This window comes from Leptodactylus fuscus, chromosome 1, assembly GCF_031893055.1.
Source record: "Leptodactylus fuscus isolate aLepFus1 chromosome 1, aLepFus1.hap2, whole genome shotgun sequence".
In the NCBI taxonomy this organism is placed as follows: Eukaryota; Metazoa; Chordata; class Amphibia; order Anura; family Leptodactylidae; genus Leptodactylus; species Leptodactylus fuscus.
The window spans coordinates 216,854,770-216,869,261 of record NC_134265.1 but is presented as its reverse complement, the minus strand read 5'-3'; the positions used below and the strand labels follow the sequence as shown (position 1 = coordinate 216,869,261).

Below are 14,492 nucleotides of genomic sequence, written 5' to 3'. Positions count from 1 at the left end.
ATAATAAAAACCTACATATTCACAAATATATATATACCTTATAGGGTTTCTGGCCATAACTGAATGCTTCCCACATCGTAACACCATAACTCCATACATCACTTCGGCTGGAAAACTTTCGAAAATTTATGCATTCTGGGGCATACCATTTCAAAGGCCATTTTCCACCTTGCCGAGCCTATGGAAACATGTAAGTAAATATACCACTTAATATACAAAATGAGCCTATTAACCCCTTCCCGCCGATGTCACCTTTTGACTTCCTGACCAAGCTCGATTTTTCAAAACGGACATGTGTCACTTTATGTAGCAATAACTTTGGAATGCTTTAACTTACCAAAGTGATTTTGAGATTGTTTTTTCGTAACACATTATACTTCATGTTAGTGGTAAATTTTGGTAGATATGTTTTGTGTTTAATTTTGGAAAAAATAGGAAATTTGGTGGAAATTTTGAAAAATATGCATTTTATAAAGTTTGAAATGATGTGCATTGCATACAGATAGTCAGACCGCCAAAATTATATCATAAATCTCATGTTCCAGATCTCTGCTTTATGTCGGTATCAAACTTTAGTCACCCTTTTATTTTTTATGGACATTAGAAGGTTTATAAGTGAAACAACAATATTCAAAATTTTCAAGAAATTTCCAAAACCCATTTTTTAAGGGACTAATCCAGTTATGAAGGGGTTTTGAAAGACCCTTGTATTAAAGCCCCCCATAAATCACCCCATTTTCAAAACTGCACCCCTTAAATAAGCCAAAACAACATAGACCTAGTATTTTAACCCTATAAGTGCTTAACAGGAATTAATACAAAATGGAGGTGACATTTTCAAATTTGATTTTATTTTACTAATATTTTCGTTTAGCCCTAGAATTTGCACATTCACAAGAGGTTAAAGGAGAAAACGCATCCCACAATTTGTTATGCAACGTCTCCCGACTACCATAGTACCCCACTTGTGGGTGTAAACTAATATATGGACGCTCAGCGAGACGCAGAAGGGAAAGCGCGCCAAGGAGCTTTTAGAGGGTAGATCTGGCTGTGATCAGTTTCAGGAACCATGTCGCATTTACAAAGCCCTTGAGGTGTGAAAACAGTGGAAACCTCTAGAAAGTGACCCCATTTTGAAAACCGCACCCCTCAAAGAATTTATCAAGTGATGTAGTGAGCATTAGTAACCCCGAAGTAAATATGTAAGCTGTGCCGAGTAAATTGGGTACACCAAATCACATTCTATTTTCCCACTAGCTTCTATGATACGGATGGGGAAGAGGAACATTCTGGGGGATCAGCACTGGTGTATTCTCTCTCAAAAGCTCTAAATATGGGGTGTCCCCTGAAAACGCTCGTACAGCTTATACATTTCCTTCTAGTCGCAGCCACTTATGTCCTAATGATTTGGCGACTTTTGGGGTTTTTATCTTCACATTGTACAAGCTAGATTTTTATTTTTATTTTCTCGCAATGTGGCCATATGAGGGCTTGGTGTTTGCGGTATTAGATGTACTTTTCAATGCCACCATTTTGGGGCCTGTAACTTATTGACTACATTTTATTAACTCTTTCTGGGTAGGATGTAAAAGGAAACATCAATGCTGGCATTGCTTTTTAGCATTTTTTTTTTTTCCCGTGCACCGTACAGCATAAGTAACATGTTACCTTTATTCTGCGGGTCAGTACGGTTACGGCAATACCTCATTTATATTATTTTTTAATGTGTTTCTATTTGTGCAGCATAAAATTCAATTTAGGGAAAAAAATCAATTATTTTTGCATCGCCATCTTCTGAAAGGCATAACATTTTTATTTTTCGCTAGACAGAGCTGGTTGAGGGCTTATTTTTTGCGGGATCACCTCTGCTTTTTAATGGTACCATTTTGGTTTTCATCTGACCATTTGATTACTTTTTATTGAACATTTTGTAAGGGAAAGGTGGTGAATAATCATTATTTTGTGTGGTTTTCTACGTTTTTTTTTATGACGTTCGCCGTTCGGGTTAAATAATGTTTTAATTTTATTGTTCAGGTTATTATGGACACGGTGATACCAAATATGTATTTTGTATATTTTTTTCTATTTCTCTTTATTTTACATAATAAAACATTTTACATGGGGAAAAGGATTTTTGGGGCTTTATTTATTTCTAATTTATTTTAAACTTATTTAAACTTTTTTATTTTTACTTTTTTTTCACTTTTACGGCGGATGTCGGGAAGGGGTTAATACATACCTGCAATCTCCTGTAAACTAAAGCACTAAACTGCATATTCAAGACAAATCCTCTCTGTTTATTAGTAGAGATGAGCGAACAGTAAAATATTCGATATTCGTTATTCGTTTCAAATAGCCGCTCAATATTCGACTATTCGAACGAATATCGAACCCCATAATAGTCTACGGGGAAAAAATGCTTCGTTTCAGGGGAACCCACAATTCGACTCAAGAGGGTCACCAAGTCCACTATGACACCTCAGGAAATGATGCCAACACCTCTGCAATGCAACTGGGACAGCAGGGGAAGCATGCCTGGGGGCATCTAACAAGCCCCCAAGTCACAGTTTTACCCCACTATCACAGCCTATCAACTCTACAGTAGACAACAATAAGAGACGCCAGCTGCATCCAAGGTGCCAATTTAGAACAAGGATCCACGAGGTTAAAAATTAACTCTTTATTCTTCCATATTAAAAAAGTTACAGATGTAACTGTACAGGATAGTCTGGTACAAGGCTACGCGGTTCGGGCGCTATACGGCCCTTCTTCTCGGAAGAGTGTGCCCCTGCCGAGTGTGGAATGGATGGCAGTTGTTAGCCTGTTGGAGGAACTCTCCTCTCTGCCGCCAATGAGAGTTGATGGAAACATCTCCATCTTATTCTGCACCAGTTGCTTGTGGCAATCACTGATGCGACTGGCTCTCCCCTCTACCAGAATAAAAGTCGAGATATTATTTTTATAACCGGGGTCGAGGATTGCAAAAATCCAGTAGTTGTTGCTCTCCAGGATTTTGACAATGCATTTGTCAGTTGAAAAGCACCCCAACATGTATTCAGCTATGTGTGCCAGAGTGTTACTTGGCATCACTTGGCTGCCCCCACCGAAATGGTCACTCTTCATGTCCTCCTTTTCCTCCTCCATTTCTCCCCAACCGCGCTGCAGCAATGGGACGCACTGAACTTCCCCGCTAGCCTCCTGTGTGACAATGAGATCTGCCACTTCGTCATCCTCCTCCTCCTCTTCCTCCCTCAATATACGCTGTGAGGTGGACAGGAGTGTGCCCTGACTATCCTGCTGGGATGGTTCTGCTCCTATGCCCAACTCCTCAGCGCAATGCATTATCCCTGATGGCGATGAGGGATTCTCACATCACACACAGGAGCGGGATTGTTACACTCACGAGTGCATTGTCACAGCTGACACGCAAGATCTCACATAAGTCTGCCATCTATGGCCACTCATGGTGCAGAAACTGCTCCAGAAACTGCTGGAGCTGACTCTGAGGAACCCTTGGGTTTTGGAGAAGGTACTCCATCAAGGGTCTCTGCTGCTCACATACTCTGCTCAACATGTGGTATGTCGAGTTCCAGCATGTGGGGATGTCGCACAACAGCCGGTGTTCTGGCAGATGGAGGCGTTGCTGGAGGCTGTAGACTTGCGAAAGTGGGCGCATAAGGGCCGCACTTTCACCAGTAGCTCTGGTAAATTTAAAAACCGTTGCACCACCAAATTGAAAACGTGGGCCAGGCATGGAACGTGTTGGAGGTTGGGCCCAGGTGCAGCGGCGAAACCCATGTTGATGTCTCATCGAGGAGGGCATCCCTCACCTTGGAGGCAGTGTGCTGTCTGTCCCCCAAGTTGATGAGCTTCAGCACGGCCTGCTGACGTCTCCCCACGCCAATGCTGCAACGTTTCCAGCAGGTAGCTGGGGTCAATGTGATGGCGGAGGAGGAGGAGGAAGGTGGTGGTTCAGAGCCCCTGTCAGGAATGTTGGGCGGGGAAATGAGGTACACCACCCCAGTTTGTGACCCGGTCCCAGCCCCAAGTACATTCACCCAGTGTGCCGTCACTGAAATGTAGCGCCCCTGTGTACATGCACTTGTCCACGCATTGGTGGTCAAGTGGACCTTTGTCCGTTGCGTGACACATGCTGGTGCAAGGCGGGGCGGCACAGCAGGAGAAGTAGTGACGGCTAGGGACAGCATAGTGAGGTGCCGCACTTGCCATCAGGTCATGGAAGGCCTGAGTTTCCACAAGCCGGAACGGCAACATCTCCTGGGCCAGGAGTTTGGAGATGTGCGTGTTTAAGGCGTGTGCATGTGGGTGGGTAGTGCTGTATTTTTGCCTGCGCTCAAACGTCTGGGAGATGGTGGGTTGGTGGGAAGAGGCGCATGATGGTGCAGGAGAAGGAGCTGAGGCAGCAGAAGGAGCTGAGGCAGGAAAAGGGGATGATGAGGGAGAAGTCTCCAAAGTGGCGAAGGCAGATGTGGAGGTGTCCTGACTGCTGGTCTGGACTTCAGCGCCAGCACTGGCAACAGTGGGGAGAGGCAATGGTGGCAACTAGAGATGAGCGAACAGTGTTCTATCGAACTCATGTTCGATCGGATATTAGGCTGTTCGGCATGTTCGAATCGAATCGAACACCGCGTGGTAAAGTGCGCCATTACTCGATTCCCCTCCCACCTTCCCTGGCGCCTTTTTTGCTCCAATAACAGCGCAGGGTAGGTGGGACAGGAACTACGACACCGGTGACGTTGAAAAAAGTAGGCAAAACCCATTGGCTGCCGAAAACATGTGACCTCTAATTTAAAAGAACAGCGCCGCCCAGGTTCGCGTCATTCTGAGCTTGCAATTCACCGAGGACGGAGGTTTCCGTCCAGCTAGCTAGGGCTTAGATTCTGGGTAGGCAGGGACAGGCTAGGATAGGAAGGAGAAGACAACCAACAGCTCTTGTAAGAGCTAAATTCCAGGGAGAAGCTTGTCAGTGTAACGTGGCACTGACGGGCTCAATCGCCGCAACCCAGCTTTCCCAGGATCCTGAATGGAATACACTGTCAGTGTATTCCCGTATACCCGATATATACCCCGATACCCGTTCCAACGGTGTGCCCCCCCACCTTCACCCCAGAAATACCCTGCAAGTCCCCTAGCAATAGAATTGGGGCTATATACACCCACAATTTTTACTACTGGTATACAGTGCCATTGTCTGACTGGGAATTCAAAGAATATATTGGGAATACAAATACCCTCATTTCTTGCTACTGCCATATAGTGCCAGTGTCTGACTGGGAATTCAAAGAATATATTGGGGTTACGTGCACCCACAATTTTTACTACTGGTATACAGTGCCATTGTCTGACTGGGAATTCAAAGAATATATTGGGAATACAAATACCCTCATTTCTTGCTACTGCCATATAGTGCCAGTGTCTGACTGGGAATTCAAAGAATATATTGGGGTTACGTGCACCCACAATTTTTACTACTGGTATACAGTGCCATTGTCTGACTGGGAATTCAAAGAATATATTGGGAATACAAATACCCTCATTTCTTGCTACTGCCATATAGTGCCAGTGTCTGACTGGGAATTCAAAGAATATATTGGGGTTACGTGCACCCACAATTTTTACTACTGGTATACAGTGCCATTGTCTGACTGGGAATTCAAAGAATATATTGGGAATACAAATACCCTCATTTCTTGCTACTGCCATATAGTGCCAGTGTCTGACTGGTAATTCAAAGAATATATTGGGGTTACGTGCACCCACAATTTTTACTACTGGTATACAGTGCCATTGTCTGACTGGGAATTCAAAGAATATATTGGGAATACAAATACCCTCATTTCTTGCTACTGCCATATAGTGCCAGTGTCTGACTGGGAATTCAAAGAATATATTGGGGTTACGTGCACCCACAATTTTTACTACTGGTATACAGTGCCATTGTCTGACTGGGAATTCAAAGAATATATTGGGGTTATAAATACCCTCATTTCTTGCTACTGCCATATAGTGCCAGTTTCTGACTGGTAATTCAAAGAATATATTGGGGTTACGTGCACCCACAATTTTTACTACTGGTATACAGTGCCATTGTCTGACTGGGAATTCAAAGAGTATATTGGGAATACAAATACCCTCATTTCTTGCTACTGCCATATAGTGCCAGTTTCTGACTGGTAATTCAAAGAATATATTGGGGTTACGTGCACCCACAATTTTTACTACTGGTATACAGTGCCATTGTCTGACTGGGAATTCAAAGAATATATTGGGGTTATAAATACCCTCATTTCTTGCTACTGCCATATAGTGCCAGTTTCTGACTGGTAATTCAAAGAATATATTGGGGTTACGTGCACCCACAATTTTTACTACTGGTATACAGTGCCATTGTCTGACTGGGAATTCAAAGAGTATATTGGGAATACAAATACCCTCATTTCTTGCTACTGCCATATAGTGCCAGTTTCTGACTGGTAATTCAAAGAATATATTGGGGTTACGTGCACCCACAATTTTTACTACTGGTATACAGTGCCATTGTCTGACTGGGAATTCAAAGAGTATATTGGGAATACAAATACCCTCATTTCTTGCTACTGCCATATAGTGCCAGTGTCTGACTGGGAATTCAAAGAATATATTGGGGTTACGTGCACCCACAATTTTTACTACTGGTATACAGTGCCAATTTCTAACTAGGAATTCAAAATGCGCAAGGCTCCCGGAAAGGGACGTGGACGAGGCCGTGGGCGAGGTCGGGGGAATGGTTCTGGGGAGCAAGGTAGCAGTGAAGCCACAGGGCGTCCCGTGCCTACTCCTGTGGGGCAGCAAGCATTGCGCCACTCCACAGTGCCAGGGTTGCTTGCCACATTAACTAAACTGCAGGGTACAAACCTTAGTAGGCCCGAGAACCAGGAACAGGTCTTGCAATGGCTGTCAGAGAACGCTTACAGCACATTGTCCAGCAGCCAGTCAGACTCTGCCTCCTCTCCTCCTATTACCCAACAGTCTTGTCTTCCTTCCTCCCAAAATTCCGAAGCTTTACAGAACAATAACCCAAACTGTCCCTGCTCCCCAGAGCTGTTCTCCGCTCCTTTCATTGTCCCTCAACCTGCCTCTCCACGTCACGATTCCACGAACCTAACAGAGGAGCATCTGTGTCCAGATGCTCAAACACTAGAGTCTCCTCCATCTCCGTTCGATTTGGTGGTGGATGACCAGCAACCCACCCTCATCGACGATGATGTGACGCAGTTGCCGTCAGGGCATCCAGTTGACCGGCGCATTGTGCGGGAGGAGGAGATGAGACAGGAGTTGGAAGAGGAAGTGGTGGATGATGAGGACACTGACCCGACCTGGACAGGGGGGATGTCAAGCGGGGAAAGTAGTGTGGATGTTGAGGCAGGTGCAGCACCAAAAAGGGTAGCTAGAGGCAGAGGCAGAGGTCAGCAGCTTAGGCGAAGCCAGGCCACACCCGGAATCTCCCAAGATGTTCCAGTTCGTACCCAGCCCCGAAAAACTCCCACCTCGAGGGCACGTTTCTCGAAGGTGTGGAGTTTTTTCAAGGAATGCGCCGAGGACAGATATAGTGTTGTCTGCACAATTTGCCTCTCGAAATTGATTAGGGGCTCTGAGAAGAGCAACCTGTCCACCACTTCAATGCACCGTCATTTGGAATCCAAGCACTGGAATCAGTGGCAGGCAGCAACGGCAGGACAAAGGCCGCCTGCCGTTCACGCCACTGCCACTGCCTCTGCCACTGCCTCTGCCTCTGCCACTGCCACTGCTGACTGTGCTGGCGATGCACTCCAGAGGACGAGCCAGGACACCACTTCATCTGCCTCCGCCACTTTGTTGACTTCTACCTCATCCTCCCCTGGTCCTGTCTTATCTCCTTCTCCTGCACCATCAAAGGCACCATCAGGCGTTTCTTTACAACAACCCACCATCTCTCAGACATTGGAGCGGCGGCAGAAATACACTGCTAACCACCCACACGCGCAAGCCTTGAACGCCAACATCGCTAAACTGCTGGCCCAGGAGATGTTGGCGTTCCGGCTTGTTGAAACTCCCGCCTTCCTGGACCTGATGGCAACTGCGGCACCTCGCTATGCCGTCCCTAGCCGTCACTACTTCTCCCGGTGTGCCGTCCCCGCCTTGCACCAGCACGTGTCACTCAACATCAGGCGGGCCCTTAGTTCCGCGCTTTGCACAAAGGTCCACTTGACCACCGACGCGTGGACAAGTGCATGCGGACAGGGACGCTACATTTCACTGACGGCACACTGGGTGAATGTAGTTGAGGCTGGGACTGCTTCCCAAACTGGCCCGGTGTACCTCGTCTCCCCGCCTAACATTCCTGGCAGGGACACGAGAAGAACACCCCCCTCCTCCTCCTCCTCTACCGCCTCCTCCTCCGCCACCGCCTCCTCCTCCGCCACCGCCTCCTCCTCCGCTGTTAGATTGACCCCAGCTACGAGTTGGAAACGTTGCAGCACTGGCGTTGGTAGACGTCAGCAGGCTGTGCTGAAGCTGATCAGCTTGGGGGACAGACAGCACACTGCCTCCGAGGTGAGGGATGCCCTCCTCGATGAGACGGCAATATGGTTTGAGCCGCTGCACCTGGGCCCAGGCATGGTCGTTTGTGATAACGGCCGGAACCTGGTAGCAGCTCTGGAGCTTGCCAGACTCCAACATGTTCCATGCCTGGCCCACGTCTTCAACCTAGTGGTGCAACGTTTCCTAAAGAGCTACCCCAATGTTCCAGAGCTACTGGTGAAAGTGCGGCGCATGTGCGCCCACTTTCGCAAGTCGACAGTAGCCGCTGCTAGCTTAAAATCTCTCCAGCAACGCCTGCATGTGCCACAACACCGGCTTTTGTGCGACGTCCCCACACGCTGGAACTCAACGTTTCAGATGTTGAATAGAGTGGTTGAGCAGCAGAGACCTTTGATGGAATACCAGCTACAAAACCCTAGGGTGCCACAAAGTCAGCTGCCTCAGTTTCACATCCATGAGTGGCCATGGATGAGAGACCTTTGTGACATCCTACGGGTCTTTGAGGAGTCCACAAGGAGGGTGAGCTCTGAGGATGCGATGGTGAGCCTTACAATCCCGCTCTTGTGTGTTCTGAGAGAATCCCTGATTGACATCAGGGATAACTCAGATCACACAGAGGAGTTAGGGATAGCATCCGATCCGTCACAGCTGGAGAGTAGGTCCACACATCTGTCCGCTTCACTGCGTTTAATGGAGGAGGAGGAGGAGGAGGAGGAGGAGGAAGAAGAGTTGTCCGATGATGTGATGGTGATACAGGAGGCTTCCGGGCAACTTCGAATCGTCCCATTGTTGCAGCGCGGATGGGTAGACATGGAGGATGAGGAGGAAATGGAGATTGAACTTTCCGGTGGGGCCAGAGGAGTCATGCCAACTAACACTGTGGCAGACATGGCTGAGTTCATGTTGGGGTGCTTTACAACCGACAAGCGTATTGTCAAAATCATGGAGGACAACCAGTACTGGATCTTTGCTATCCTTGACCCCCGGTATAAAAACAACATCTCGTCTTTTATTCCGGTAGAGGGGAGGGCCAATCGCATCAATGCTTGCCACAGGCAATTGGTGCAGAATATGATGGAGATGTTTCCAGCATGTGACGTTGGCGGCAGGGAGGGCAGTTCCTCCAGTAGGCAACCAAGTTCTCACCGGTCCACACAAACGAGGGGCACACTGTCTAAGGTCTGGGACACCTTGATGGCACCCCCTCGCCAAAGTGCCGCCACGGAGGGTCCTAGTGTCACCAGGCGTGAGAAGTATAGGCGCATGTTGCGGGAATACCTTTCCGACCACAGCCCTGTCCTCTCCGACCCCTCTGCGCCCTACACGTATTGGGTGTCGAAGTTGGACCTGTGGCTTGAACTTGCCCTATATGCCTTGGAGGTGCTGTCCTGTCCTGCCGCCAGCGTCCTATCTGAGAGGGTGTTCAGTGCAGCCGGTGGCATCATCACTGACAAGCGCACCCGTCTGTCAGCTGAGAGTGCCGACCGGCTCACTTTGATAAAAATGAACCACCACTGGATAGAGCCTTCATTTTTGTGCCCACCTGTGTAAAGCACCCCAACATGAAACTCCATGTCTGTACTCAACCTCTCCAATTCCTCCGCATCCTCATACTCATCCACCATAAGCGTTGCACAATTCTGCTAATACTAGGCTCCCTCCAACATGATTTCCCCCAACTCTGCTGGTTAGAGGCTCCCTCCACCCTGATTTCCACCAACTCTGCTGGTTAGAGGCTCCCTCCACCCTGCTTTCCCACAACTCTGCTGGTTAGAGGCTCCTTCCACCATGAATTTGCCCAAACTGGGCTGTTTAGAGGCTCCCTCCACCATGAATTGGTCCAAACTGGGCTGGTTAGAGGCTCCCTCCACCATTAATTGGTCCAAACTGGGCTGGTTAGAGGCTCCCTCCACCATGAATTTGCCCAAACTGGGCTGTTTAGAGGCTCCCTCCACCATGAATTTGCCCAAACTGGGCTGTTTAGAGGCTCCCTCCACCATGAATTGGTCCAAACTGGGTTTTTTAGAGGCTCCCTCCACCATGAATTGGTCCAAACTGGGCTGGTTAGAGGCTCCCTCCACCATGAATTGGTCCAAACTGGGGTGGTTAGAGGCTCCCTCCACCATTAATTGGTCCAAACTGGGCTGGTTAGAGGCTCCCTCCACCATTAATTGGTCCAAACTGGGCTGGTTAGAGGCTCCCTCCACCATTAATTGGTCCAAACTGGGCTGGTTAGAGGCTCCCTCCACCATGAATTTGCCCAAACTGGGCTGTTTAGAGGCTCCCTCCACCATGAATTTGCCCAAACTGGGCTGGTTAGAGGCTCCCTCCACCATGAATTGGTCCAAACTGGGGGTTTTAGAGGCTCCCTCCACCATGAATTGGTCCAAACTTGGCTGTTTAGAGGCTCCCTCCACCATGAATTGGTCCAAACTGGGGTGGTTAGAGGCTCCCTCCACCATTAATTGGTCCAAACTGGGCTGGTTAGAGGCTCCCTCCACCATTAATTGGTCCAAACTGGGCTGGTTAGAGGCTCCCTCCACCATGAATTTGCCCAAACTGGGCTGTTTAGAGGCTCCCTCCACCATGAATTTGCCCAAACTGGGCTGGTTAGAGGCTCCCTCCACCATGAATTGGTCCAAACGGGTTTTTAGAGGCTCCCTTCACCATGAATTGGTCCAAACTTGGCTGTTTAGAGGCTCCCTCCACCATGAATTGGTCCAAACTGGGTTTTTTAGAGGCTCCCTCCACCATGAATTTGCCCAAACTGGGCTGTTTAGAGGCTCCCTCCACCATGAATTTGCCCAAACTGGGCTGGTTAGAGGCTCCCTCCACCATGAATTGGTCCAAACTGGGGTTTTTAGAGGCTCCCTCCACCATGAATTGGTCCAAACTTGGCTGTTTAGAGGCTCCCTCCACCATGAATTGGTCCAAACTGGGGTGGTTAGAGGCTCCCTCCACCATTAATTGGTCCAAACTGGGCTGGTTAGAGGCTCCCTCCACCATTAATTGGTCCAAACTGGGCTGGTTAGAGGCTCCCTCCACCATGAATTGGTCCAAACTGGGTTTTTTAGAGGCTCCCTCCACCATGAATTTGCCCAAACTGGGCTGTTTAGAGGCTCCCTCCACCATGAATTGGTCCAAACTGGGCTGGTTAGAGGCTCCCTCCACCATGAATTTCCCAAAACTTGGCTGTTTAGAGGCTCCCTCCACCATTAATTGGTCCAAACTGGGCTGGTTAGAGGCTCCCTCCACCATGAATTGGTCCAAACTGGGGTTTTTAGAGGCTCCCTCCACCATGAATTGGTCCAAACTTGGCTGTTTAGAGGCTCCCTCCACCATGAATTGGTCCAAACTGGGGTGGTTAGAGGCTCCCTCCACCATTAATTGGTCCAAACTGGGCTGGTTAGAGGCTCCCTCCACCATTAATTGGTCCAAACTGGGCTGGTTAGAGGCTCCCTCCACCATGAATTTGCCCAAACTGGGCTGTTTAGAGGCTCCCTCCACCATGAATTTGCCCAAACTGGGCTGGTTAGAGGCTCCCTCCACCATGAATTGGTCCAAACGGGTTTTTAGAGGCTCCCTTCACCATGAATTGGTCCAAACTTGGCTGTTTAGAGGCTCCCTCCACCATGAATTGGTCCAAACTGGGGTGGTTAGAGGCTCCCTCCACCATTAATTGGTCCAAACTGGGCTGGTTAGAGGCTCCCTCCACCATTAATTGGTCCAAACTGGGCTGGTTAGAGGCTCCCTCCACCATGAATTGGTCCAAACTGGGGTTTTTAGAGGCTCCCTCCACCATGAATTGGTCCAAACTTGGCTGTTTAGAGGCTCCCTCCACCATTAATTGGTCCAAACTGGGCTGGTTAGAGGCTCCCTCCACCATGAATTGGTCCAAACTGGGTTTTTTAGAGGCTCCCTCCACCATGAATTGGTCCAAACTGGGCTGGTTAGAGGCTCCCTCCACCATGAATTGGTCCAAACTGGGGTGGTTAGAGGCTCCCTCCACCATTAATTGGTCCAAACTGGGCTGGTTAGAGGCTCCCTCCACCATGAATTTGCCCAAACTGGGCTGGTTAGAGGCTCCCTCCACCATGAATTGGTCCAAACTGGGTTTTTTAGAGGCTCCCTCCACCATGAATTTGCCCAAACTGGGCTGGTTAGAGGCTCCCTCCACCATGAATTGGTCCAAACTGGGGTTTTTAGAGGCTCCCTCCACCATGAATTTGCCCAAACTCTGCTGGTTAGAGGCTCAATCCACCCTGATTTTCAAAACAAATGTTGGTGCCAACCTCAACTTACTACAAGGGCCAAATTCACTGCTGGTGACAAGCTCTCCTCACTGCAAGTGCCAAATACACATGTTTCAAGGTGTTTTCCTACTGTCAGAGAGGTGGTATTGAGTGTGTAAAGTGTGTAGTTGTTAGGCTGTGATGTTGGGGTAATAGAGGGTCTTTGGTGTGTTAGATGCCCCCAGACATGCTTCCCCTGCTGTCCCAGTGTCATTCCAGAGGTGTTGGCATCATTTCCTGGGGTGTCATAGTGGACTTGGTGACCCTCCAGACACGGATTTGGGTTTCCCCCTTAACGAGTATCTGTTCCCCATAGACTATAATGGGGTTCGAAACCCGTTCGAACACACGAACATTGAGCGGCTGTTCGAATCGAATTTCGAACCTCGAACATTTTAGTGTTCGCTCATCTCTAGTGGCAACGCCGGACGACAATTGTCCTGGGTTTGCTCTCTGCCACTGAGCCCAGTGCTTGCCTTCCAAATGATGGCGCATAGCAGTGGTCGTAAGGTTGCTCTTATCAGAGCCCCTTCTCAGTTTCGAGTTGCAAAGTGTGCACTATATTTGTCCTCCGCACATACATTAAAAAATTTCCACACCACCGAAGACCGTGGTCTCGATGTGGGAGTTTTTCTAGGCTGACTAGAATAGGGAACATTTTGGGCCCTGCTGGCTGTAGCCTGGCTTCGGTGAAGCAGCTGTCCTCTGCCTCTGGACATGCCTCTGCCTCTAGCCACCCTCTTTAGTGCTGCACTTCCATCCACATCTACACTGCTTTCCCTGCTTAACATCGCCCCTGTCCAGGTTGGGTCAGTGTCCTCGTCATCCACCACCTTTTCTTCCAATTCCTCTCTCTGCTCCTCCTCCTCCTGCACACCGACCATGGCAACAGGCTGCCCTGATGGCAACTGGGTCTCGTCATCGTCCTCACGGAGGACCGATTGCAGGTCAACAACAACAACAGGAGATGGCGGATGCTCCAGTGTTTGGGCATCAGGACACAGAAACTCATCTGGTACCTCCGGTGGTTCGGGACGTGGTGGGACAGAGAGAGGGACAGTGAATGGACCCAAAAACAGCTCCTGGGAGGTGGGAAAGGTGGGATTACTTTTCTGGGAAGATTGGGCATGTTGTGAGGAAGGAGGACCAGACTGTTGGGTAGGAGGAGGAGTTGAGGTAGAGGCTAGAGGTAGAGGTAGAGGTGGAAAGCTGGGTTGAGTGTATAGAACTGGACTGAATTGCTCTGTATTACTGTTAGGTGTTTGGGGGGACACCGCCTGCCGTCTGCAAAGCTGGGTTAAGCGTATAGAACTGGACTGAATTGCTCTGTATCCCTGTTTTGGGGGGACACTCCGTGGAAAGTTCGACTCCTCTCCCTGAAGTATATCTCTGAAAAGAGCTGTTGTTTTTCTTCAGTTTTTCCCTGCCTACTAGAAGCTAATCCTCTGCAGCACATCTGTCCCTACATCTACAAGCCGCAAAATGACACGAAGATGGCGCTGGCTATTCTTACAAATGGGAGGACACATGTTTTCGGCAGCCAATGGGTTTTTTCAAATTTTTTCAATGCCTCCGTTGTCCTAGTTCCTGTCCTACCTCCCCTGCACAGTTATTGGTGCA

General features: G+C 48.6%; 1 protein-coding gene across 1 annotated transcript in view; it reads right to left on the bottom strand.

Moving 5' to 3' along the window:
- ZAP70 (zeta chain of T cell receptor associated protein kinase 70) overlaps positions 1 to 14,492 on the bottom strand; it is a 94,963-nt gene that overhangs the window by 13,919 nt on the left and 66,552 nt on the right. The window contains exon 10 of the mRNA XM_075281895.1: positions 38 to 178. Coding sequence (XP_075137996.1) covers positions 38 to 178 — 141 coding nt within the window. The remainder of the gene's footprint in view (positions 1 to 37; positions 179 to 14,492) is intronic.